Below are 24,950 nucleotides of genomic sequence, written 5' to 3'. Positions count from 1 at the left end.
GAGACCGAGTTCAATCATTTCTTCAAGATCCAGTAGGTAGTTAGCGCCCCAGCCAGGACTGGTATTCTCAAGTGTGTCTGGAAAAGCCTGCCACTCCAGCATCAGTAGGATGTTCTTGTAAGCCATGCTTCAAAATGTTCTGTACTTCTATTTCAGATGACATCTGCTGGGGAAAATGATCAGATGGCTTGATTCAATCCAGTGGCAGTGCGGTTTGCTTAAATATTGCAACCTGGTGTTAACCTTTTTTTAGTTTGCAATTTACATCTGGTGGAGGTTAAATAACGAATAGTGGAAGTCAAAGATTTCCCTTTAAATGTGGAGTATTTTGTACGTGCACGGATTTAATCAGGTGTTCTCCATGTCGGGACTACTCCCATTTGGGGCTGGATGATGCTTTGTTGTGAGGCTGGCCTGTGCATCCTAGGATGTTTAACCATATTCCTGGCTTCTGCCAACTAGAAGCCAGTAGAAACCCTGCCTCCAAGTTGTAATCACCAAAAATGTTCCCAGACATTGCCAAATATTCCCTGGGGACAAAGTAGCACCCCCCCCACCAGATGAGAACTACTGCCGTACAACGAACTCTCCCAAGCTTAATATTAAAACAAAACAAAAACGTGATGGGCGCCCAGGAGTCTGATGGTGTGAGTGGTACCTTTGCTATGTGCCTGTCTTTAAGGAACTACGGGACTAGCCATTAATTGTTGAAGCTAATTGCGGGTGCTCATGAATTATAGAAATGATAGAGCAAGAATGCATTATATATTGATGGAATTCAGCTTAATAAACTTGACTTAGTTAAGACAAATTATCTGCTCAACTCTCATTGACTCAGGGAATGATCAGTCTGCTCTCCTTTCCTGAGCGTGTATATCTGTCCTCTGTCCTCGCTTTTCTTAGCGCTAGAAATTGAAATTAGTCCACGGGCATTCATCTAGTGCTTTTTGTATACTTTAAAGTGCTAGGGTTTTAAAACACACTGTGTGTAAAGATTATAGACTTATGACGTTTGTGAAATCCTTCCAGAATCCTGTTCATAGCGGATAAGTGGTTGACCCAACTTTGATAGTTTCTGTATGTTCTCTCCTCCTTGAATATCTCTGAGGGCAGAGATGCTGCAATGTAAATTGTTCATTCCACACTTCCACTCTGATGGAAATTGCTTAAATTTCTCTGGATCCAAATTGCTTAAATTTCAGTCTGTTTCCTCATATAGGATTCCTTTGTAAATATGTGCAATTGCTCTGTGACCTCAGAGATAGAAACAAACCAAAGCAAAGTTCACATATCTGGGTGTGGATGTTATGGTTCTCTCTCTGTCTCTCTTCATAAGTCAGACAGTCAGATTTTAGTTCTGGACACCTCACTTATGTTTTTGATTCTCTCATTCCCAAGAGTAACTATGATGATTTTTATTTTCTATTCAAATATATATTGATCTGTTGTAATTTAGTGTAATGAAAAATTTTGTCAAGGGTATTTATGGTAGTCATGACCAGAAAGGAAATCAGATTTGCCTAATTGAAGAAGAAACAAAGGTCTTCACTCCTATATCTTCAATGAGCCTCTTAAACCTCATACTGTCTCATTCCATTTGGTAACTAGTAATTTTGCGCTCCCTGGAAGAATTATTGCTATGACGATATCAGAAAAGTGACTTTTGAATGGGAAGCTTGGCCCTAACCAAAGTAGTATAAAAACCTGATGGTTGAAGAAACTGTGACATAAATAGTTTAAGGGAAAAAAACAAAAACAAAAACAAACCAGAACCTCATCTCTTCCCCTCCCATCCCCCAAGAGAAAACTAATAAGCAAGATCCCTAACTAGAATAGGGTGATGCAAACTTTGGAAGAAATCATCCTACTAAAACAGGGCAGTTTCTCACAGGCTTTCGCTCAATGGCCAAAGAATGATTTTCAATCACCAAGATTAACACCTCATCTAAGGAGCAAGAGTTTAGATCCAGAGAGACCATACCTATTTGGATCTGAAAGCAGTCTTGAAGGGAAAACTGATAAGGTGCTAACCTCCTGTCATTCTTTAATTCAAGAACAAACTCAAATCTCCTAGTGAGGCTGTCTTTTTCCTTTTCACACTGGCTGAAAAAATATCTGGCTGAATGAACTACAGGTTTGGAGAGGATATCTAAGAATATCGTCTGTTCCTGGCGATTGGATGGGTTTTCCCTGTAGCCCATGGCAGCCTTAGCAACTTCTACTTTCTTCCCCACGCGAAACACCCCCAATCTAAAATAACCCTGCAAGGCAAGTCAGACATAATCGTATCCCTAATCCATTAGGAAAGCAGAAAGTAGGAGCTAAAAAGTCTCATCCCAAGAGGGAAAACATTTTCTTCTCATCTCTGTGAGATGGATGGATGTTAACTAAATTTACTGTGGTAATGACTTACTGTTCTATGTTAGTAAAGGCATCCTTCTGTAGACCTTAATTTTATACAGTGCTCTATGCCAATTACATCCTAATAAAACCAAAAGAAGGAAAAAACAGATCCATAAGTGAGCCTCATCTCCTAGAGGAAATACCCCCATGCTGGTGGCCACACAGCTCAACCCTCACGTGCTGGATATTCCTGTGGAATCTAGCAAGTACAGAAACCCATAGGAGAGAATTCATAGTGTACAAGCTGTGGGCTCAAACCTACCAAATCATGAAGGTGTAGTCAAACAGATGGGAGGAGGGAAGGGATGGGAAGTCTTGTCTAGATGGGACCTTTGATATAACACCCGTCTGCCTGTAATAGTCAATCAAGTTGTCCTGAATGTTCCAACCAAGGTTATTGGAATGAAGCACAGAGTGTTCATAATTAGGTTATTACCAGCCATTCTAGTTCAGCCTGCCAGTAATAAATCTCTAAGCTGATTTACCTTATCGTGAAAGTCCTCATGGCACAAAACCACAGGTTAGTGAGAAACCCAGAAAGATAAACAAAGCCAGGTGAATCTGGGTCTCCTTGTAAACTCAATTTCTTTATTTATAGGGCCTACTCATTCTTATGAAAGATGGACAAAAATATAGATACTTTGCAATGGATCTCTTCACACTTAGCATCTCCCAAGGATGGCACATGAACCCTGATGCCCAGAAAGCAGGAGGTGGGCTAAATTTTGGTCAAGGTGGCAAATGTCAGGACTTAGGGCTCAGCTGGTTCCATCATCAGTGGACATCTGGTACCTGAAGTAGAACAAAAAATACATACGGGGGAAGGGGGGGCGCCTGGGTGGCTCAGTTGGTTAAGCGACTGCCTTCGGCTCAGGGCACCATCTCAGGGCCCTGGGATCGAGCCCCACATCGGGCTCCCTGCTCAGCGGGAAGCCTGCTTCTCCCTCTCCCTCTGCCCCTCCCCCCAACTCCTGCACTCGCTCTCAAATAAATAAATAAAATCCTTAAAAACAATGCATTCAGGGTACTATGATAAAACTTTCAATTAGTCATACTAATTGCAGGGGTGATAAGAGCTGAATGACACGGTCACCCTGAAATCTTATATAAGCAGCGATTCCAACACCTCTCCTGTAAACAATAACGGTTCAGCAAAATTCAAATAAAAATGATTTGGATATTTCTTTTTTATGGTGGGGAGAGTGCATAGTAAAAATAATGCCAATGTAATATCATGTTTTTTAAAAGCAAAAGTGAATTAAAAAAAACAAAAGCAGGTTGTATAGATGGACCACATTTCAGATCGTCATTACTTCCCCAAATCACAGTTCTAATAGCCTCTAGTCACTGTCGAGTTCAGTTAGGGAAAATAATGGAAAAGTCTAGAACTTTACTAGGGTGTTCTGAAAATGTCTTTTTGCTACTCTCGAAGGAAAAAAATATCTTTGATTTGGAATCTAACATATTTGAAAATTAAAGTATTGAACAGTCATGAATAAATGCTAATGAATCTCTGCAATTTCTTTAAGAGAAATAGAAATTACATTAATCAATGCTGACCTGAAGTAAATTCATCAACATGCACTCCTGAAGTTAACAGCCAATTATAATTATATAAAAACCTCCAAGCTGGGTTCTTTCTGAGTTGGTAGAAGCCTCTGGCAAAAGCCTGCTATATTTTGAGCCTAAATGACTTTTTCCCTATTTGTCTTATCCCACATTGTTCCCCTCACCACCAAAATAAACACACATAGGCCTGCCTACCTTCTATGCAAGTGAAGTCAATTTAAACCAAATCTCAAAGGTAACCATAGAGTGGAAAAAAGGGTGGGGGGGGCAGTCTAAGACTAGGGGAGTGGCTTCACGATGGCCCTAACACTTGAAAGGACAGGTGTATGCAGCAAGCTTGTGATGGTCTTATTCTTAGGTTTCATAAGTGGACCACACACTCCATACTTGGAAATCGTTTGTAAGTGTATGATCACTTCTAGTTTTGCTTCAAGGCTGCTGTGTGGTGTAGTGAATGAGCTTAACCAAATTCACACTTCACTTCAATCGCTTACATTCCTGGGCTCTTGGAAATCAGAACGTTCCCAAATGTCTTTGAAAGAACTAATGCCGTGTGTGTACCTAACTTTTTAACACCCAAGGGATCCTGCCTCCCTGAATTACTTATTCACCCACACAGCAGGTAGAGGGAAGGAAAAGTGATCACACTGGGACTCAGAGTAACATTTTACACTGTGTTTCTGTTTATCATTTAGATATTTCCATTCATTAAAAAAAAAAAAAACACTTCTAGACAACTCTCGTTTATCATATGTGATCAAAGTCCTTCCTTACTTGGCTACTGTGAATATACTGAACCTGTAGGATTTAACTTAACCTAGAAAAGATGTTTTACATCCACATTTCTATTTCTCAAATACAATCTGTACCAGTAAATCTCTTCTTAAATTTTTTTTTTGCTCTTCTAATGAATATGGATTATAACCTTCTGTTACCAACACTGATTGTTCATATATATGCATGTCTATTACATATATACTTATTTATACCTATCTTTATATCATATATGAATATATAATTATTCATACCCGTCTTTAAAAAAATGAGTTAGAGATGAACAAATTAGGCAAATATAAAATAAGATCAGGAAAATGAGTTGCAACCAGAAATGCATTTATGCACACATTGCCAACCCCAGAGTCTTACATAATTCTGGCTGTGAGCTTTCTAGAAGTCATATCTCAAAGGAAACGTGATCAGTTTCAGGATTCACTATCAGTTAAAATCAATGAGTGCTCTATGAGCATGATTTTTCAGAGAAGTAAGGAGCACCAGAACCAAGTACAGCGGTGTCATTGCAGTGCAGGAATGGTTACAATTTCCCAGAGTGGGGAATATGCATTTTATTAATTGGCTTAGATGTGGCAGGTACCCAGATGTCCTTTAAGAAACCACTGAGCTGAAAATGAGAGTCCTGTGTTTCTCATCTTTTATTAGTTGAGAAGCCTTATTGTCAAGCTGTCCAGCAGGATTCTTAGTAGTGGGCTTGCTCCTCTGCGTCCCTTTCCACTGAAGACTTCCGCCTCTGAGACCCAAGGAGAGAGCAAAGCGGACTTGTACAAAATCAGTTATGTATGGAAGTTATTTAGGCGTTGCTCATTTTGCTCTTAGTTCCTTTAGTATCATTGAAGCTAGAGCCTTACTTCCAGAAAATGTTGTAATGCCCTGGAACGTTGTTACTTTGTCCTTCATGGGCGTCTCCAGCATAAGAGGGTACTTGCTAAAGCAAAGCTTGTGGAATGTTGGCTGCACACGGCCAAGTGAGGAAGAGCACAAAGTGGATGCATTCTGCCACGTAGATCACGGTGACTTCACGAAATGCCATTGTCTTCTTTGGGTTTAATGTTGATTTGAACCCAAAAGTTCTCAAATGCACTCCCCCCCCCCCCCCCCCCCCCCCGCAAAGAGAGAATCTGAAACAAATACTTTCTCCATTTAAAAAACAAACAAACAAACAAAAAACCACAAACCTACTAACCTATGTAGACTTGATCGGTTTCTGTAATAGATTTTGGAATACTGTGTTTCAGTTCTAGATAAGACATATAATAAAAATAACCCCAGTAATAAGAGCTCGTATTTATTGACCATTTGCTATATGCCGGGCCTTGTGCTCAGCATTGCCCGTTTTAATCATTTCATTTTATCAACCACCTGATGAGATAGGTGCTTTTCTTTCATCTATTTTGTTAATGAAGAAACCAAGGCATGAAGAACCTAATAACTTGCCCAAGGTCACAAGGCTCATAAGCAACAGATAAGAGAACCAGAATTTAACTCCTGGTCTGACTTCTAATGACTTATAAATCTCCTAACCATATTACGTTCTGAGCCTGTTTCTCATTCTCAAGGAGCAGAGGAAATTTGTTAAGGGGCAGGCTTACCATGGAAAGGGAGGGGTTGGGGCATAGCATGGGTGGGGGTGGGGGGCATCTGTGGCTTATGAAAATACGGATTTACTGGGCTGGTATTGGTGTACCTATCACAGGAGTTTTATTTTCTGCAGTCAAGAAACAAGGCATACAAAGCTAGACTAAATTTTGAGTGGCCAGACCTGCCTAAGAAAGTATCTCCAAACTTTTAGAATTGTTGGATTTGTTCATTCCTGAATAATTTCTTTATACACAGAGGAGGTACACACAGAGTTCAAGAGTAGTGAATAGACCTTATGTGAAATTTTATCCTAATTACTGAAGAATTCTCTCTCCACTGATAGCATTTACATGAAATGGTTTTCAGGGTCAAAAGAACAATGTTCTCTGAAGGGTTGACCTCACATGACTGGTACATGGATTACACTTTCCCAAGAAGTTTTTTGATATTGAACATTTTATCTCAACGGGTGTTTGAAGAAATTAGCACATCGACCCTGTGATTTTTACAAATGTTGAGACTAGGTTGATTTTGTTTGTTTTTTAAAGCAGGAGTATGTTTAAAGCCCATACTCTAAAAAGTTAAACATTACGGGAAACACGTAGATACAGGAACAATTATGAAGTTGATGCACGTAGGTCTGAAGTTTGGAGAAAATTTGGTAGCGTTAGCTCCTTTCATTCATTCACTAGCTAATGCCAAGCAGAAGGCTCTTCCTTAGACTGTGGATAAGTAACGCGGAAGAATAATTGAAGTGGCGGGGGCGGGGGGGCTATTAGTCTAGAATGGATTGTGTTGCCCATTTATTTCCAACCCCACCCCCCATTGTGTGAGGTGAGAGAATTTCTGGTGCATGTAGCTGTACCTTTTAAAAAAATCTATTTCTTTCATTTCCTCATGGATAGCATTTGCCTTTCTTGCAGGCACCAATGTATAACCAGGGTCCATGTATCCTTGGCTCTTTCCTTCCTTATCGTTATATTTTCCAAGTCCTTTGTGGAACATAAATGGACCTAATGTCTCTGTTTCCCCCACAACCCTCCTAGTTTATTTGTCCTTACGGCCAGTGTTGCCGGACTGGGAAGCAGATAAAACAGTCTTGCCCAAGTCAGATAAGATGCTTAAAAATAAAAGATAACATGAGCTGCATTTAAACGGTTCCCAAGGGTCAAAGTAATCTCCCTTCCTGTAATAGATGTGCTTTACTCAAATGACAATTCCCACGTATGAAGTGTGCTGTAGAAAATGCACCCACTTACCCAGGTTTTTGCTCTGATTCAAAATGACATTAAAATTGGAATTACAATAGTTTTCTAATTCGTATTTGGAAAAATGCATGTTTACCTTTTTGTCTTATTCTGTCTTTTTCTTTCTTTCAGTCGTACCTTAGATCTTATCAGTGATTAATTTTTTTTAAAGATTTTTTTCATTTATTTGACAGGGAGAGAGCATAAGCAGGGGGAGGGACAGGGAGAGGGAGAAGCAGGCTCCCAGCTGAGCAAGGGAGCCCAATGTGGGGCTTGATCCCAGGACCCTGGGATCCTGACCTGAGCCGAAGGCAGATGCCCAATCAACTGAGCCACCCAGGTGCCTCTTATCGGTGATTAATTTAAAGAAGGGTGGGGTTTCTTAACTGACATGATTTATTGCATTTCTTGCATTGCATCTGGGTGAAGGCTTGGTCTCCATTGGTAATTGCTTTGCAGTTTTATAAAGAAGAGCCTCATACTCCTCGTTGCATGTTGAAAATACAACACATGAAATGAAGCGTGGAAGAGAAGTAAAATGACGTTGTCTCTTTGTTCTAGATGGTAAGGTTGAAGTTACAAAAGAAGGCGTGAAGCTCTGCACCATGGGTCCAGGAAAAGTGTTTGGCGAGTTGGCCATTCTCTACAACTGTACCCGGACAGCGACCGTCAAAAGTAAGACTTTTTTCTTATTTTGCCAATACTTTCAATGTCCTTTCCCCTAGACCTTTGGGATATCGATTACCATGCCTCTTGATTTAATCTTTGTAATTTTGTGAATCAATATTTTAATTCTTACCTTGCGCTACGGTTGCTATATTTGTTTGCCCTGGTGAAAGAGGATTAACAATCTGTTCTGCATAACTTAAATTTTCTCACTGACTTATGGAAGTTATTCTTTTAATTTAGAATTCTTATTGATGAAGATTTACAAAATGTTACAACTTTATTAATGAAACAGCAGTGAGACCTTCCTTTTTCTGCCTTTAAAGCCTCACGCTAATACTAAAGGAAGTTTTACGAATCTGTCTATTTTGGGTTACATTCCCCCATAAATTCCACTTGTTCATTCAGTGGTTTAGAAAAAAATTTAAAGGAGACATGTCCTTCATCTCATTCAAACATCGTTGAGTGAGATATAGCCTGAATTCTAAAATCGTGTCTGAGTCTATTCTTGTCTTCAGCTGCTCATCAAGCTGTATATTATAGTATTTTTCTTTTCTACTGATTGAGCTTATTTTAAATCGGGGCAATAAAGCAGCTTGTTTCCCTAATTTTACATGTATGTGTATATATGATTTCTCCAGCAACTTTTATTACTCAGTAGAAACAGCTGCAGTCGTTAGGGGGGTGGGGGGAAGTGGTGGTTTTAACTACTCCTTCTTCCTGACTAGAGGATGGAATGAACGCATAACAAACAGAGCTGAATGCAAAAAGCCAACAATGGAAGGTCCATTGCATCTTCAGGCAGATGCATTTCATGTTGGAAACATTGTTCTGACACATAATCCTGTGGATGATTGCAATCACAAATCACTTTGATTAGGTTTTGTTATCTTTTAAAAAAAGAACATGCTGTTGGCAAAATGACCGACTATCAGTTAGTTTTAGTCGGATGCCATTGACCGTTTTGTGTATTGGGTTTCTTTTTCTCAGAAGTATGGCCTATGGCTACCGATATGACACTGAACCTTGGATTGTAAAGAATTCAGAATGTGTGGCCAGCCAGCCAGCCTCCCGGAAATTGTCCTCCATGCCTTGTTAGTTAATTGCCTTTTTATTTATTGATGTCGGTCACTGGGACCTCAGTTGTGGTTGGGGCCCTCCTAGGATGAGTTCTTGACATTTGATTCTTGATCTTTAAAAGCACAAAACTCTTTTGATTGACCGGCACCACCAGGTTTTTATTTTATGTGATCATTTTAATTACACAACTCAAAGAATAACGAAGCCCAGTTAAACATAACAGAAGCTGCCACAACTTTTAACTCCCGTAAAAAGTGCCTTAAGTAGAAAGAAGAGTAGTCACGACACCATTAAGTGAAATGGATTATGCTATCAGGCTGCATTTTTCTGAGAAATGCATTCCTTGTAGGTCAAAAAGGCCAGAATAACACATTTTGATTAAAACAGGCTTTCTCAGAATTGCGAATGGTGAATTAGAATATTTTAAAATATTTTAGCCTTGTATACTGCTCATTTAATTCTAATGAAAAACCGCGATTCCAAAAAGGTCAACAGTTGGTAATAACGTGCTTAATCTGTTGAAACTTGGAATTAGGAGAACTATTTTAGATAGACTAAATAATGTATTTAAATGAATTTTGCGGCAAAGTTTTTTTTTTTAATGAGATGATTGCTTTGCTTTGTGAAATTTATTAGGTTCCTGTAAAATGGTGTTCATCTGCAGTAGCTATTATACTCATGTTTGATAAATTTAAATGCACACTTTGGATCTGATTCAGTGAGAAGGAAGTAGGTGTTGAATGCAAATTATAATCCTAACCATTTGGGGGGCGTTAGAACATCGGCGTCAAAAAAAAAAAAAATGAGTAATGGAGCATGTTCTTTAACACAGACACAGAAAAGGTGTGTGCACACAGGTGTGTGTGTGTGTGTGTGTGTGTGCCTTTGTAGTGCCTACTTAGGATGTGGAGGTAGTATTGAGAAAAGAACCTAAGGTTGATGGAGTGCAGATCCATCTCTGCACTTAGAGATGCACAGAGGTTTCTGCATGAGTAAGGAGTAATATCTATTACCAAGATATTCTGAATGTCTTGTAAAGAACTTTAAGGTGTGAATAATGATTAGTTCTTATTCGGGACCTTTTGTCCTGTCTCCTACACTATCCAGGGAGATTATACTTGTGGCCATGATCCTTAAAGGTACCACTTTAAATTTATGTTTAAATTAAACTTTCAAGCTGATCACTTTATAATTCTGATTAGGTTCCATTATGGATGCTACTTGTACCAAATGACTACGGAATATAGCACCCCCCCACCCCCCGCCCCAGTGCTATCTTACTTATTATGTGTGCTATTTCAAAATGTCCTTATCTGGCTTTTGAGGTCATTTCTCAGGATTCAGGATTTTGCCAACTCGTGTCCATTTCTTCTCAACCGTCATTTTGCCGGTAATGACCCGTTTAGAGTAACTTTCAAAATGGATTCGCCCACTTGGGTGTAATAGTTAAGTCCAAGGAGACCGCCCATCCTATTCCATAGCTTGTCTATGGAATTGACTTGCCTCTTTCTTTCTCATTTACATGGATTGTGACCCCCTTTCTTTCAACATCACCTACTTTATTTCATGGTTCCTCTCTCCTTTCTTTCTCCCTCGTCAGCCTGAGAGCTGCCGAGCATTTTAATGCATTTTTAATCTCACAGTGGTAACTAAATCCTGGGTGACATTCAAGAGCTCCTCGATGTATATGAGTCATTTCTTGTTCAAAAGAGCACTTTTTCGAAATTGTATCAGGCCATGAATAAATAAATCCCAGTGACTTCCTGTGAACAAAGATGATTCTATTACCTGTGGGTTTTGTTTTCTTTTAACTTAGGATATCAAAAAAGTTGTTTTCTCATTAAAGTTATAGATTGATATTATGCTATCAAATAGGATACACTTGTCCATAATACTTCAACAGAAAGAAGCTCCGTAGTAGTTTGTAACAAGTCCTTTGTTTTTCATCTGAGAGAAATCCATTGGCATTCCTCTGGGAATAAATAAATAAATAAATGTATACCACTGGTTATGATGGTAACACCAGGAAAGTGATCTGAGAGCACCAAGAATAACTTTTAAAATTGAAACCATAATGACATGGAAAGAAAACCTTATACAATGGTACAGGAAATCTATATCCAGAGTCTCTTCCTATCTTATAAAACAGCACATTGATTTTTTTCCCCTAGAGAAATGAGTATATCAAAATCCGTAAAAGTAACATTTTGTTGGAAACACACGTAACAAATGTCTTGAGGTTATTCATGGCTTAAACACCAGCATCTTTTCTGCTATTGTCTTGTTTTACCTGGATGCCCCACAAACAGGTCTCACAACTACACAGGGATTTTATTTTATTTTATTTTATTTTTTGAGGTGTGACTTCTATGCCTCTTTGCTCCCAACTTCAGTTGTACATGAACTGGGGTATTTTTGCCTGAAGATACTAAATTAACGTCTGTTCCTCCTACTTTAGGTGTCTAGTTCACAAATCCCCCAATCTTAGACAATGTATTCTTCACGCAGTAGCATTCAAATAGACTCCAATAAAACCCAGACCTTCTCTTTGTAGGAAAACCTCTCAAGACCCGCGTAAGTTGAACCCATAGAAAATTATCTGCAAACTTTGTCTGGCAGTGGTGGGGGGTGGTGTGTGGTGTGAGACTCCTTTATGAATTGACTTGAGCAAAATATCTGAGTAATTATTTTTCCTTAGATTATTTATAGCAAGTATTTAAACATTCCTCAGACACTGAAATACTTGAGTACTAGCATAAAAGAGCCTAAACATTCTACAAGAAATCCATTCTACAAGAAATTGGCTAATTTTAGCAGTAACGTCTGCTAAAAATATCTTTCTGCCTTCGCTTTTGAATACTTTCAAGTTTACCTAAGCTTTCCTAGAATATTTGTACGGGGGGAGTTGACTAATTAAGATATTTCAGTGTGTCATAGACATTTTAAGAACAAAGTTCAAAGGTTTGGATTTTTTAGTTTATCTTTGGATTTTTTTAAAATACACTTGAGTCTGTGCAGTAAAGTGGCTTGTACATTCCCACATAGCTTTGTTTCAAACCTGTTATTCAACCTGAGAAAAATCTGCCAACTGTCAAAAAAAAACAAAACCACAAAACAAAAACCGCTAAAGAATAGGGAAAAAAAATTAAAAGATTTGACTAACATTTCTTGCTCAAATACCTTTATGTACACTAAATGCAATTCTTATAAGGTCAACAGTGCCTTTTATCAATAAAGGCACAGAAGAAATGAATGCTAATTTTATTAATAAAAAGGAGTTCTAGATAAAGCTCTTCTGGTGGCTCTAAATCTTACGTATGAAGATGTAAATAGTTAGACACACTTTAGGAAATATCATTGTTTAGTTCTGTAAAGCATCATTTATGATAAAGTTACATTCACTAATGGAAATGAAGCAAGATTGTCCGCCAATACCACTGTATGTCCTATATGCGATTATTACCTGGAGTTTTAATGAGCAGCACGGACCCGGGACAGTCACATTCCCTGTGCCAAAGCACAGAAGCACAAGAGATAAGCATGCTAATGAGAATGTCTCCATTCTGCCTTCGAGGCCAATTAAAAAGATGCAAGCTTTGCATTCTCCTCGTCTAATGCATGTCTTCTGCTGAGAATCCTGAAGGGAAAGGAGAAACAAAGTAATTTTAGGCAGCTGATGACTAGAAATAGGACCCTGATTTCAGAAGAATAGTCCAGAAATGGCCCGGGAATTGTCATCCTGGACAACAAAACAGTATCTGGCCGCCTCCTGGGAAGCAGGTAACGCTTGCTGAGTGAGTTAGGTAATATTCCTTTTAGTAAAATGGTCTTATCACATTTGTCTATTAAAGAATATTGTGAAATTAGTAACTCAAATCCAGTTATGTAATCCCTGAGAAATGCATTTCTTTATTAAAGGAATTAATCCACTAGGTACCCATGATGCCACACAACAGACTAACAAACTCATATACAAGAGCTATATCATCTCATTTCTATATTGTTTAAGTGAAATAAAAGTGAATTTCAGAGAAGAGGAAAACAGTAAACTACACTGTTTTTCTTTTTTTTAAGATTTTATTTTTAAGTAACCTCTACACCCAACGTGGGGCTCAAATTTACAACCCTGAGATCCAGAGTCACACTGTCTACTGGTTGAGCCAACCAGGCGCCCCTACAATGTTTTTTTTTTTTTTTAATAGGTTGAATTTTTTTTTTCTAGTCCTCATGGGAATTGTTGTAGTCAGAATTTATTTGATTTATATTTATCTACTTCCAAAAAAAGATTTGACTTTAATATTGACGAGGCTTGGTCGACAGGCGTATGTTGGCAGTGCTTCTTGGGGGAGGAAGGGAATACCTCTTATCATCAAAGGACAGTAATACTACTTAATTCCTGCTTGTGGCTAAATTACTCTCCCTCCCTCCTTTAATTAATGGAGCACCTTGAGTGTTCCCTATATCTAGAGAATAGTCAGGCTTTAACTGATGGGATGTTATTTTTTAAGGATCACAGATAATTTAATAGTAAATGTGGCAATGGGCAAGGGAGGCTGATTTGTTTTTTATTCATTTTTTGTTTTAGCAGCTTCTTTAATCTTGCAAAATTTTCTGCAAGGGCCTGCATCATTAGAAGCTCCCGCACAGGGGGCACCTGGCTGGCTCAGTCTGAGAGCCTGTGACTCTTGACCTCAGGATCATGAGCTCAAGCCCCACATTGGGCATAGAGCTTACCTTAAAAAATAAATAACTAAAACTGATGTAGTAAAAAAAAGGGGGGGGGGAGAAATAAAGCTCTCATACCATGTAAAGGTTGTGTCCGTTTTGGTATACTGCATCTTAATTTATTCAAGAATTTGCTAAAACGTAATTTTAGTATTTACTTGGCTGATTGAAAGAAGAAAAAGCAAAGTAGTAACATAGGTCAATACTGTATGTTATGTAATTTATTATTATTTTTTACAAATGAAACACTCCTGTCCGTGGATTGTGATAGATGCTCAACAGGAGTGACAAATGAGAGCAGAGAACATTTGAAGGCTGTGGGTGATGCTCTCAGCTCAGCACATTTGGGCGTGGCGTGTTGTTACCTTTATTTTATTGCTGAAGCGGCTGAGTTTAAGCGACCGGTCCCATATCACGTAGCTGTGTGGTTAGAGGGAGGTCCATGAGTATGTCACTGCTTTGCTCTGCTCTTGTCATAAGCTTTTACATTTCATCTGCAGTGGCTCATGTTGCATTTAAACACGAGTGCATCCATAGGACTATGTCTATTGAACTAAGGCTTCAGGCTTTATTTCCACAAAAAAGTGACACAGCATGTTATAATTGTGGGTTTTTTAAATTTTTAAACTGTAACATATGGACCCACATTCAGTACATCTGCTACAAAGGGATGAATCCTGTGATATAATGAAGAGAGGGTCATAAGCTGAAAGCCTTAGAGACCCATAACAAGCAATCTGAACCAACTGTGGGATCGAGGTTTTGTAGTGTATTGAAATACTTGAGTGTCTCATGTGATGAAACTTTATGGTTTAACATTTAAGACATCACTAAGTAGCTACACATTTCTTTTATGAAATATATCAGTCAATGAATTTCTTTAAAGTCAGAATTATAAAAAAATAAAGAACAATTTAGAAACATTTAATAAAGTGATTTTTCCTTTTATTTATTTATTTTTTTACATAGCAAATGTATTAAAAGAAAAAACAAGCGTCATGACAAACACGTTTACTCTTGTTTTACCTAGAGGAAAAACAATCTCGACAATTCGTTGGTCAATCTGAGCAGCCCACTCTTTTTGTGGGATGCCCTTTGTTGACTGGATTCATTTCTCAGTAATCATGGTAACAGGGTTTTAAAATTTACAGCTTGTTACCCATGCTTTATCTAACACCATCCTCAAAATATCCCAATCTAGTAGGTGAGAGAAGTTGTCTCTGATTCTCCAGATGAGAAAGTGGAGGCAGGATCATGGAATCCATCAATGCTAGTTCATTTATAAACTGATGCCAATTTAGGTAGCAATGCTGGGTGCATTCACTACAGGCACCCCTTCCCTCCTTCCCTCACATGTTTAGACCTTTGAATGAAGTCTGTAAAATGCCCAGTACCCACACCCAAGTGTGGACTCTTGATTAGGGAACTTCAAATGTTTATTACAATGTTTATCTAACTGTGATGCTCAGGACTGCCCCCAGCATCCCCTGTGCACTTGTTAGAAGATGCCAGACAAAACTAATGATGTAATATATGGTGATTAACATAACAATAAAAAAATTAAAAAAAAAAAAGAAGATGCCAGACAGTTTGCATTTCTACAATCTTTGGGACGATGGGTCACAGCAATCTGTGTAAAGCAAGTCCTCCAGGTCATTCTGAAACATCCAAAGTTTGAGAACCACTGATCTATACCATACAGGTACTTAATTTGTATTAACCTTCAAACAACACACCCTTCCCTGCATTGAATTGTCAATATTGAAGTATTTAAAAGAAAAATTACAGACACTGTAATAATTACTCTTATTCTGGGCATCATTGTAGTTTTTTTTTTCTCCTTGTTATTTTATTGCTGTCATGCAGAGATATTTAAGAAAAGTTGTGTTTTTCTTTTAAAGAGTGAAACATGGTATTAGTGGAAGACTACTAGCATTGGTAGTCTACCAGATTATTACCGTATTCTTTTGAAATATAGTGAGAAGTAAAAGAACAGGTTGAGCGGGAAGGAAAAAATTAAAAAATCGTGGACTGCTGGGCTATGTTGTTAACAGGGATAGCTTTTAGATTTATTGAATTTGATGGCTAAGATGTTGGTAGGAAAACAGAACAAAAAATGAGTTTCATTTGATTTCTGTTGTTCTTTGTCATAGTCATGAATGTAGTTTGGATTAGGAAAAACCCAACAAAGTATGGATGGGCATTTTTAAGAGAACAAGGGGTTTGGAGATGTCTGAATAAGTAGAGTGTTTTTCCTTGTTGGGTTAAGTCCAACCCATTGGACCAAGAGTGGAAAAGGTCCTTTATAGTCCATCTAGGTGGTCATTGATCAAATTCACAGTGAAAGGGCTCAGCAGTTCTAGGTGGATTGCAGCTCTTTTGGCGTCTAATAATTAGAAGATGAGAAGATTGTATTTCAGCCTAGAGAAAGACATGGGGAGTTGCTTGGAACTAAGACATAGATTTCTGAGGTCTGGTGTGTTGCAGGTTGCGGGTGAAGAAGCTGGCCAGCTCATTTTGACATGGGTCTGAAGGAATTGAGTTTTTACTGTGAATATGGCAGTAGATCCTAGAAAATTAGTGTCAATGCTCAGAAAGGCAGGGAGGAGAGGGCTGCAAAAAGGTAGGGGCTTAAGAAGCTGGACAGTGCATTCTATAGCTAAGTGTTCTTTACGCCTTGTTTTCTCTAAAGGACAGTCTGCTTTGCTAACAATATGCACTTTATGCCCTCGTAATTCCTCCCACTTGTAACAGAACAACTTTTTATTGACTTGAAAGCATTGTTGTCTGTAAGTTTTCTGAACGGGATCAAACGGTATTGTGCTAACTATCTTCATGACTGAATCGGTTTTTTGTTTTCTTTCTAAAGCAAAATCTCCTGGAGTGCTTTTGTGTATGAAGTATATACGAGCAGATTTTGCTGGTGACAGATGGGGGAGCAGCCTCCAGGCACCCCATCCAGTACCCCCTTACTCTTCATGCTTTCTAACTATCCCTGGATTCAGCACTTCTAAGGCTTTGTTCTTTTTTTTTTTTTTTTTTTTTTTGGTTCAAAGCTAACACAGCTCTAGTTGAATCCAAGGGCACTTTGCGTATCTAAGTAGGGGTAATTTTTGATAAACTATTTTCATGGACTTATGATGAAGTTTTGAAATGTTGGTGAGGTCTGGAGCCGACAGCCAAGAAAGAATTCTTGAGACATTTTTGGCGCAAAAAAGGTGGTTTCATTAAAGCACGGGACAGGACCCGTGGGCAGTGTGAGGGTGACTGATTATATACTTGGCAGTTGGGGGAGGTAAGGACACAGGGGCTTGTCCAAGAGGACTCTGCTATGCTAAAGAAGACTCCCAGGCTACTGGAGGCCTGGCTATTGTCAAGCTGAGGTTGTTTCCTCCTCTAGCAAAGCATTAACACGAAGACAGTTGGGAGTTTCCTGGAGAAATGTTATACTCTGCCTGCTTCAAGTATTTGTCAATGGACTGCAGGTTCTTTTTTTTTTTTTAAGATTTTATTTATTTATTCGTGAAAGACAGAGAGAGAGGCAGAGGGAGAAGCAGGCTCCCAAGGAGCAGGGAGCCCGACGCGGGACTCGATCCCAGGACCCTGGGATCATGACCTTAGCCGAAGGCAGACGCTTAACCATCTGAGCCACCCAGGCGCCCAATAGACTGCAGGTTCTAAGGACATTTTACTTTATTTATAATCCCTTCTGCCTCTGTTTCCCACATCACTGAGGAGGGGAGGGTGATGTTAGGGCTCCAGGAAATTGGGTCTCTGGGTCTCTGGAAGTCAGGTTATTGATAAGAATGCCTTTTCCCTGTAAATCCCTAAGACGTTGGTAACTGATGGAGACTCACGTTCTGCCCGACTGTGATTTCTGTCAGTGAACCATTTGCTTTTTCCTTCCCTTTGTTTTAGGGCAGGCAGGAGGTCCTGGGGAATGTCACACAGATCCCACGTTTCAGATCTTCTGAAGCGCTAAACATCTTCTGGGGTGGGGGTGGGGGTGTCAGCTTGTGCTTTGTCCTCCGCTTGCCTTCTGCTCCCTCATCCCTTACATTGGCCCTGTGCTCTCTCTCTAACCTTCACAGCGGGCCTGTTCCCTAGGGATCAATGACACCACTGCACTGGTGAAGCCTCTGAGCCATGGAAGGTTGGAGTAACTTCCTTAAGCTCACACATCTAGATGGCTAAACTCTACCTCTCTCCTTGGCCGTCCCCAGTGAGACTTCAAACTGTATCCTCTCAAACTTTGTTCCTGGCACTTGATAGATGAAGATCCAATTTCCGATCTGTCTTGTCATTTATCGGCAATTTCTTAGGCTTGAATCAAATTCTCGAGGTGCTGCTAAACACACCAGTGAGTGTCACGGAGATAGGCATAACCCTACAAGTAAAGCATTTGTAATCTAGCTGAAGAGACCAGATAAAGAGAGATGATAAGGAACCCCTGGCAAATAAGAGACTTCGAGAAACAGAGGGATTTTTTTTTTTTAAAGATTTTATTTATTGATTTATTTGGCAGAGAGAGACATAGCGAGAGAGGGAACACAAGCAGGGGGAGCGGGAGAGGGCAAAGTAGGCTTCACGCTGAGCAGGGAGCCTGATGAGGGGCTTGATCCCAGGACCCTGGGATCATGAGCTGAAGGCAGTCGCTTAAAGACAGCCACCCAGGCGCCCCAAGAAATAGAGGGATTTTGAGGGGAAGAGCAATGGCTCTGGGCTGGTCTGGACAGGCTCTGTGGAGATGGAACTTGATCTGTGCCGAAATTAGAGAGTAGACTAGTTCAGAGTACAGGATCTAGGATCCTATTGCCTGGGTTCTGATTCTCGGCCACTTGCTCTGTGCTGTACTCTGGAAAATAATTTCTTGGGCCTTGGTCCTTCCTGGGCCTCCGTTCTTTTACCTTTAAAATGGAAACGACCTATCTTGTAATTATGGCAAAGATTAAATGAAGGGCTATCTGTGAATGCTTCCTGCGAAACTAGCATGGAATACATTCAGTAAGCCCTTAACTGGCCTTTTACAGTTGTTGTCATTACAACTAAAGCTGCAAAGGCATGAAAGGGTTAAGCAGTGCGTGGGACCTTCATTATCTGCAGCACCTGAGAAGTACCACCGAGGGACCCAGAGCGCAGTCTGAGAGCCAGAGGTAGAGAGGTGTAGGAAAGGGAACCTGTCGCGGAAGCTGCCGTTCCTGGAGAGATCCCACATCTGGAGACAGACCTCCTTTGGCCACTGCCGTTACCCAGAAAAGCGGGGGCCGATGTACCCTTTGAATGAAGTCGTGCAAGAAACCCTAACCTCGAACCCAAAGCACAGGTAGGGATGTTGGGGACTGAGGAGGTCGCACGCCCGTTTGGAGGCATGCCTTTGGACGGTGCGGAAGTAAAGAACGTTTGTGTCCTCTGAGTCTTCTCGTCCTCCGTTCCTCCGGGCCTGGAGTCTCAAGACGCCCGTGAGAAATGTGTGTATTTGTGCTCTGGGTGCACAGGCCTCAGTGGGCACCTAGAGCGTCAAGGCCTTGGACAAATGAAACAGCAGATAGCTATTGCACATGCCTTTAAAATGTCAATTGTTTTCCAAGGTAATATTTCAGACAAATGACACCTATAATTTTTTTTTTTAAAGATTTTATTTATTTATTTGAGAGAGAGAGAACGAGAGATAGAGAGCATGAGAGGGAAGAGGGTCAGAGGGAGAAGCAGACTCCCCGCTGAGCAGGGAGCCCGATGTGGGACTCGATCCCGGGACTCCAGGATCATGACCTGAGCCGAAGGCAGTCGCCCAACCAACTGAGCCACCCAGGCGCCCCATGACACCTATAATTTTTATCTTCAGGGGTAGCCTGAAAATTCAAGACCCTGGCGTCCCATTAGTTTGTCCCCTTTGAGTGCCTCAGGAAAGAACATGAATCTTTTCTGTATTTACCATGTCCGTTCTGGATAAAGAGGCTGGTGATGGCCCGAGTTATAATGATTGAAATCCTTTGTCTACCCCACCCCCTCCCACCACAACAGATTCAAGCTCCTTATGTCCTGGCCAAAACCTTGGCTTTTCATCTGTATTTGAATTTAGCAATTCCTGGTTTCTCTCAAGTTAGTTGCCCCAGGTTGTGGAAATTGTTCATATTTACTGCCTTTCACTGTCATTTAATACTTTAAGGCAGAAATCTAGCAATTGACGTGGAATTTACCATGGACATACATCCAAACCCTGTTACCCAGGAAGCTTGAGCATAACGCAGAGCAGAGTGAGCTGCTAAAAACAAAAAAGAGGAAGCGCTCTCTCTAATGCGAAATGGCCCAAACTGTGTGCAGCACAAAATGTATTACAGGAAGTTTTAAGATGATGAAGATAGATAGAGTTTCTGAAACGCTAAACATCTTCTGGAGCTCAGATCTGAGCTTGGAAGAGATCTGAGATATCAAGAATTAACTCCCTTTGTGTGTCATTAGGTTTAGGATAAATAAACATGGAAGGGAAGTGTAGCTGTTCAGAGGTCTTTTAAAAACAGATCAGGACACTTGAAGATTTGATTTGAAAAGGCAGGGGAAGAAAATACTCAAAGAGAGCTCTGATCTTTTATTTACTGATTCTCTTAATCTACTTGCGCTTCCTGTTTTTCAACCAGAATGGCTCAGACCAAAATCAATAGCAAATAATTATAAAAGCAGCAGGACTATTTTTCTGTGTTGACTTTTTTTCCCCTAATACTTCTTTGAATTAATTGAACTTTCCTTTAACATTTTTAAAAATGATTTTTGATCATAAAGATGTTTAGAAAATATGTACCTGTAAAGATTTTTTAAAATTTTTTATTATGTTAATCACCATACATCACATCATTAGTTTTTGATGTAGCGTTCCATGATTCATTGTTTGCGTATAACGCCCAGTGCTCCACGCAGAACGTGCCCTCTTTAATACCCATCACCAGGCTAACCCATCCCCCCACCCCCTCCCCTCTAGAACCCTCAATTTGTTTTTCAGAGTCCATCCTCTCTCATGGTTTGTCTCCCCCTCCGATTTCCCCCCCTTCATTCTTCCCCTCCTGCTGTCTTCTTCATTTTTTTTTTTAACATATAATGTATTATTTGTTTCAGAGTGTACCTGTAAAGATTTTTAAAAAATCATTTATAACCCCATACCCAGAAAGAATACTTTCTGAACATTTGGCACTTTCTTCTTTCCCTTCCTGGATGTTTAAAAAGGAAAGATCATTCCACTCCACTTTCTAATGCACACACCCAATTCTGAATGTTGATTATTTGTTTATAGTCGTTATGGGCTTCTGTCCTTCTTAAGGTTTTATTCGGGGTCAAGGTGGATGGATTTTGCTTTCATTTTCAGGCATGCAGTAACATGATTGTGCCTTTTCTTCCAGTCCTTGTTTCCTGGTGTTTTCTGGTAGTGTTTGCTATTAAAAAGTGGTTTCTTCTCTGCTTTTGATGTGCATGTTCTTGGTCCGTGCAACTTGATAACTTGAACTAGAATATTAATACTTTGTATTCATGTTTCATAAACACTTAGAATTAGAAGCTGTTATGCGTGCCCTTGGTTAACAGGGCTTGATTACACGGGAAGAACAAGGAGTGTGAGAGAGTTGGGGTCTTTTTACAGATCTGTTCACCTCTAATACTTACCTGCTGCTTGAATTGGCGCAGCTTCAAATTTAAGATGGAGGATTTAAACCGGGTTTTTCCCAATTTTTGCAATGACATGATGGCATTTCTGTTTTAGGACTTAGACGTTTTACTGAGTTGAGTCACCGATAGCTTAAAATTTATGGAATCATGTTGATTGATCTTAATTGCTCAGTGGAATCGTTTCAAAAAGAAATAATAAATGTTGGCAAGTTTGATTTACTGACAGCCACGGCATTCATGTCTCAGAGAATTATTTATGTAGGCCCTGGGTTTCTCTTCCAGATGAGCTGGGAAGGCGTATAGATTTACGGCATTTGGGGGGAGGGAAGTTGGACGGCTTGTCCTATAAACTAATTCTTAATTGCTACTGATGTTTGGAAAACCGTGTTAGTCCACGCGTTAAACTAGCCCAGACCGTTTCCAAATTTTAAGATGAGCGTACTGATACCCACAATATAGATCAGCTACCTCCTGATGCCATCTTCCTTTCCAAAAGGTGTTCTTCTAGAGTGCACCCCATAGTTATGGTGCTCCTGTGTTTTCTTTTACCAGTAAGGAGTGTCCATCCACATGGGCCCTTCGAAAGTATTGCTTATTCATAATTTGTATAATTACAAGTATATGTGTAAATTATAATTTGGGCTTGTTCTTCAAACATCATCCTTTGCAGGAGAGTGGTGTGGTGGTAGCTGAGATCACCTCCTTGGGAATTAAAAGAGAAGCTGCATATGTTGATCAGAAGGCCAGTGGCCAAGAGTCTTGTGGATTTGACCATCATGGAGCAGCTATGAAATTTGGCTTTGGCCCAGTGCTGTCTAGAAGCCCATAGAATACATTTTCTTTTTCACAGTGGAACATTTAGAACAGAGAATATTGTTAGGAAGGTATTAATAGGGGTTTTTGATAATACGGGAAAACTTGTGAATAGGGTTTTGGGTCTTAACATTTCTTTTTTTTATTATTTTAAAGATTTTTATTTATTTGTCGGAGAGAGAGAATGCACAAGCAGGGCGAGCAGCAGAGGCAGAGAGAGAAGCAGACTCCCCGTTGGGCAGGGAGCCCGGTGCAGGGCTCGATCCCAGGACCCTGAGATCATGACCTGAGCCGAAGGCAGATGCTTAACTGACTGAGCCACCCAGGTGTCCCAGGGCCTTAACATTTTAAATTAAATGAGGTCTAGTGGACAGTCAAAAAGGATAAAGAAAAGGCAGAGTTCAAAATGCTTATTAAGGAATATAAACATAACAGCAAATTTTTATTAAAAAATATAATTTTTATTAAAAATTTTTAAAATTTGGTTTGGCTCATGGAGGACAAAACCTGGTGTATCTAAATGTTGGGAAGAGAGCTTAAAAGTGAGAAAACTGTCCTGAATATTCTCTCTCTCGTGCTTGGCTAGGTACGCCGAGCGTTGAATCACGTGGATCCATTTACAGTTAATGAAAACCAATCAGGACAACACACACACACAGACAGTGTCGGATGTCTGTGGCACCCAGTAAAACGCATACAGGGTAGATTTAACTAGTGTTTGAAAGACATTAGTTTGATATAAAGAGATGATAGAGAGGAACAGAAAAATGGGCGAGCTTTGAATATCTGTACAGCATAAGGCTGCTTGATTCTTCAGACTCTTGGGTTCAGTAGAATATATTATTGTATGCATATATTGATTAAAACGTTCCTTATGGGTTTACTTGAAATTTTACATCCTAAGTAACTCACTATTGGTATAATTCCATCAGCACCTGTTTTTATTTATTTATTTTTTAAGATTTTATTTATTTGAGAGAGAGAGCTCATGAGCAGTACAGAGGAGCAGAAGGCTCCCTGCTGAGCAGGGAGCCTGATGTGGGGCTTGATTCCAGGACCCCGGGATCATGACCTGAGCCGAAGGCAGACACGTAACCGACTGAGCCACCCAGGCACCCTATTTTTATTCCCCTTAAGAAAAATCGTAGTAACTTTGGAACTCACTAATGATTAAAGGAAGCCTCCTTTGTTGTTCTGTTAGTGCTAATATTTTCTGCTTAGTACTTTAAATGAAGCCTTGACATGATTTTCAAATGTCTTAGCAAGTTGTGAATATAACATCATGCTCCTATGAATCACAGAAGCTTGCCAGCATTTAAAGACCTGTTTTTAAAGAAAAAAAAAAAAGGTTATAAATCATAGAAAAAAAAATCCATGTTGAGTTCATCTTCATAACTTGAAGAGAAATTAGATTTTTTCCATTATGACTCTACTTCAAAAGAACTCTTAAAGAATTCTTGGAAATCTCTTGAAAACCTTAGAGGCAGGCATGGTAAACTGACATAAGGAATTAGAATGGTTTTCCACCTTCCCTTCTGACCTCCAGTTTCCTTCAGTGTAAACTCTACTCACCTTGACAAACTCTGGCATGCGGACAGGAGCATGGAACTTTGGTACCAAGGGGGATGCACAGCATGAGGAGGGAGAATGAAACCCCACCTGGATGGATAATGGAACTTTGTGTCCGTGGCTCCGTCACCTTCTCCTCACGCGGGCGGCCACTGGTGGGGCTCACCTGCATTAGGATTTTCCCTCTTCCTTGTGGGGTGGCCTGCCATCTCTTTCCCCTTCTATCTACCCCTCTCAGAGACACCAAGTTAACTGTATTCCTTTCCAACTTTTCTGAAAGAGGCATCTGCTGATGGTGCTCACTTTGACTCCCCAGGCTGTGGCTACAGCCTCCCTCCCTTGCTCCTCCAGGCAAGGTGGCATGGAGGTGGGGGGACGGCCTTGAGTCGGCCCAAGCCGGTTGAACACTGATTCACTTTGGGCATTAGCAAAATGTCTACATTTGTAAAACAGGAACAATAAGGCATATTTCATTGGTTATGGTGGGGCTTACAGGAGGTGTTATGTGTCAAGTGCTGATTTTGTGCCAGAAAAAATATGAGATCAATAAATTGTGATTGTTAGGATGGCTTTCTGTCCCAGGAGAACCACCATAATGATCCCATAACTTGGAAAACAGATTTCTAAGGTTCCTGGGATCTTTCCCATGCTGGTATCTTTGTGTAAGGTAATCTTCCCACTTAGAATGGCTTCCATGTACAAATGTTTATCTCATCTCTGCCCATTAAAGGCCCTACTCAGTATTCACCTCCTTCGTTCTCATTCTGCCGTTATTTGCACCTCATGAATGGTGATGGTGTCTCTCACTAAGTTGTCAGGCCTTTATAGGTCTAGCCAATGCCTTAATTACCTCTT

At 40.0% G+C, this 24,950-nt stretch overlaps 1 protein-coding gene across 2 annotated transcripts in view; it reads left to right on the top strand.

The window, feature by feature from the left end:
- Positions 1–24,950, top strand: part of PRKG1 (protein kinase cGMP-dependent 1) — a 1,235,615-nt gene that overhangs the window by 441,203 nt on the left and 769,462 nt on the right. For both annotated transcript variants that reach the window (XM_025850942.2, XM_025850941.2), the window contains exon 3: positions 8,154–8,267. In XM_025850942.2, the coding sequence (XP_025706727.1) occupies positions 8,154–8,267 (114 nt within the window). The remainder of the gene's footprint in view (positions 1–8,153; positions 8,268–24,950) is intronic.

Source organism: Callorhinus ursinus, unplaced genomic scaffold, assembly GCF_003265705.2.
Source record: "Callorhinus ursinus isolate GAN/ISIS: 27379988/994484 unplaced genomic scaffold, GSC_fseal_2.0 scaffold32, whole genome shotgun sequence".
NCBI lineage: Eukaryota > Metazoa > Chordata > Mammalia > Carnivora > Otariidae > Callorhinus > Callorhinus ursinus.
Note: the sequence above shows the minus strand (reverse complement) of the source record. Positions and strands in the feature narration are given on the sequence as shown.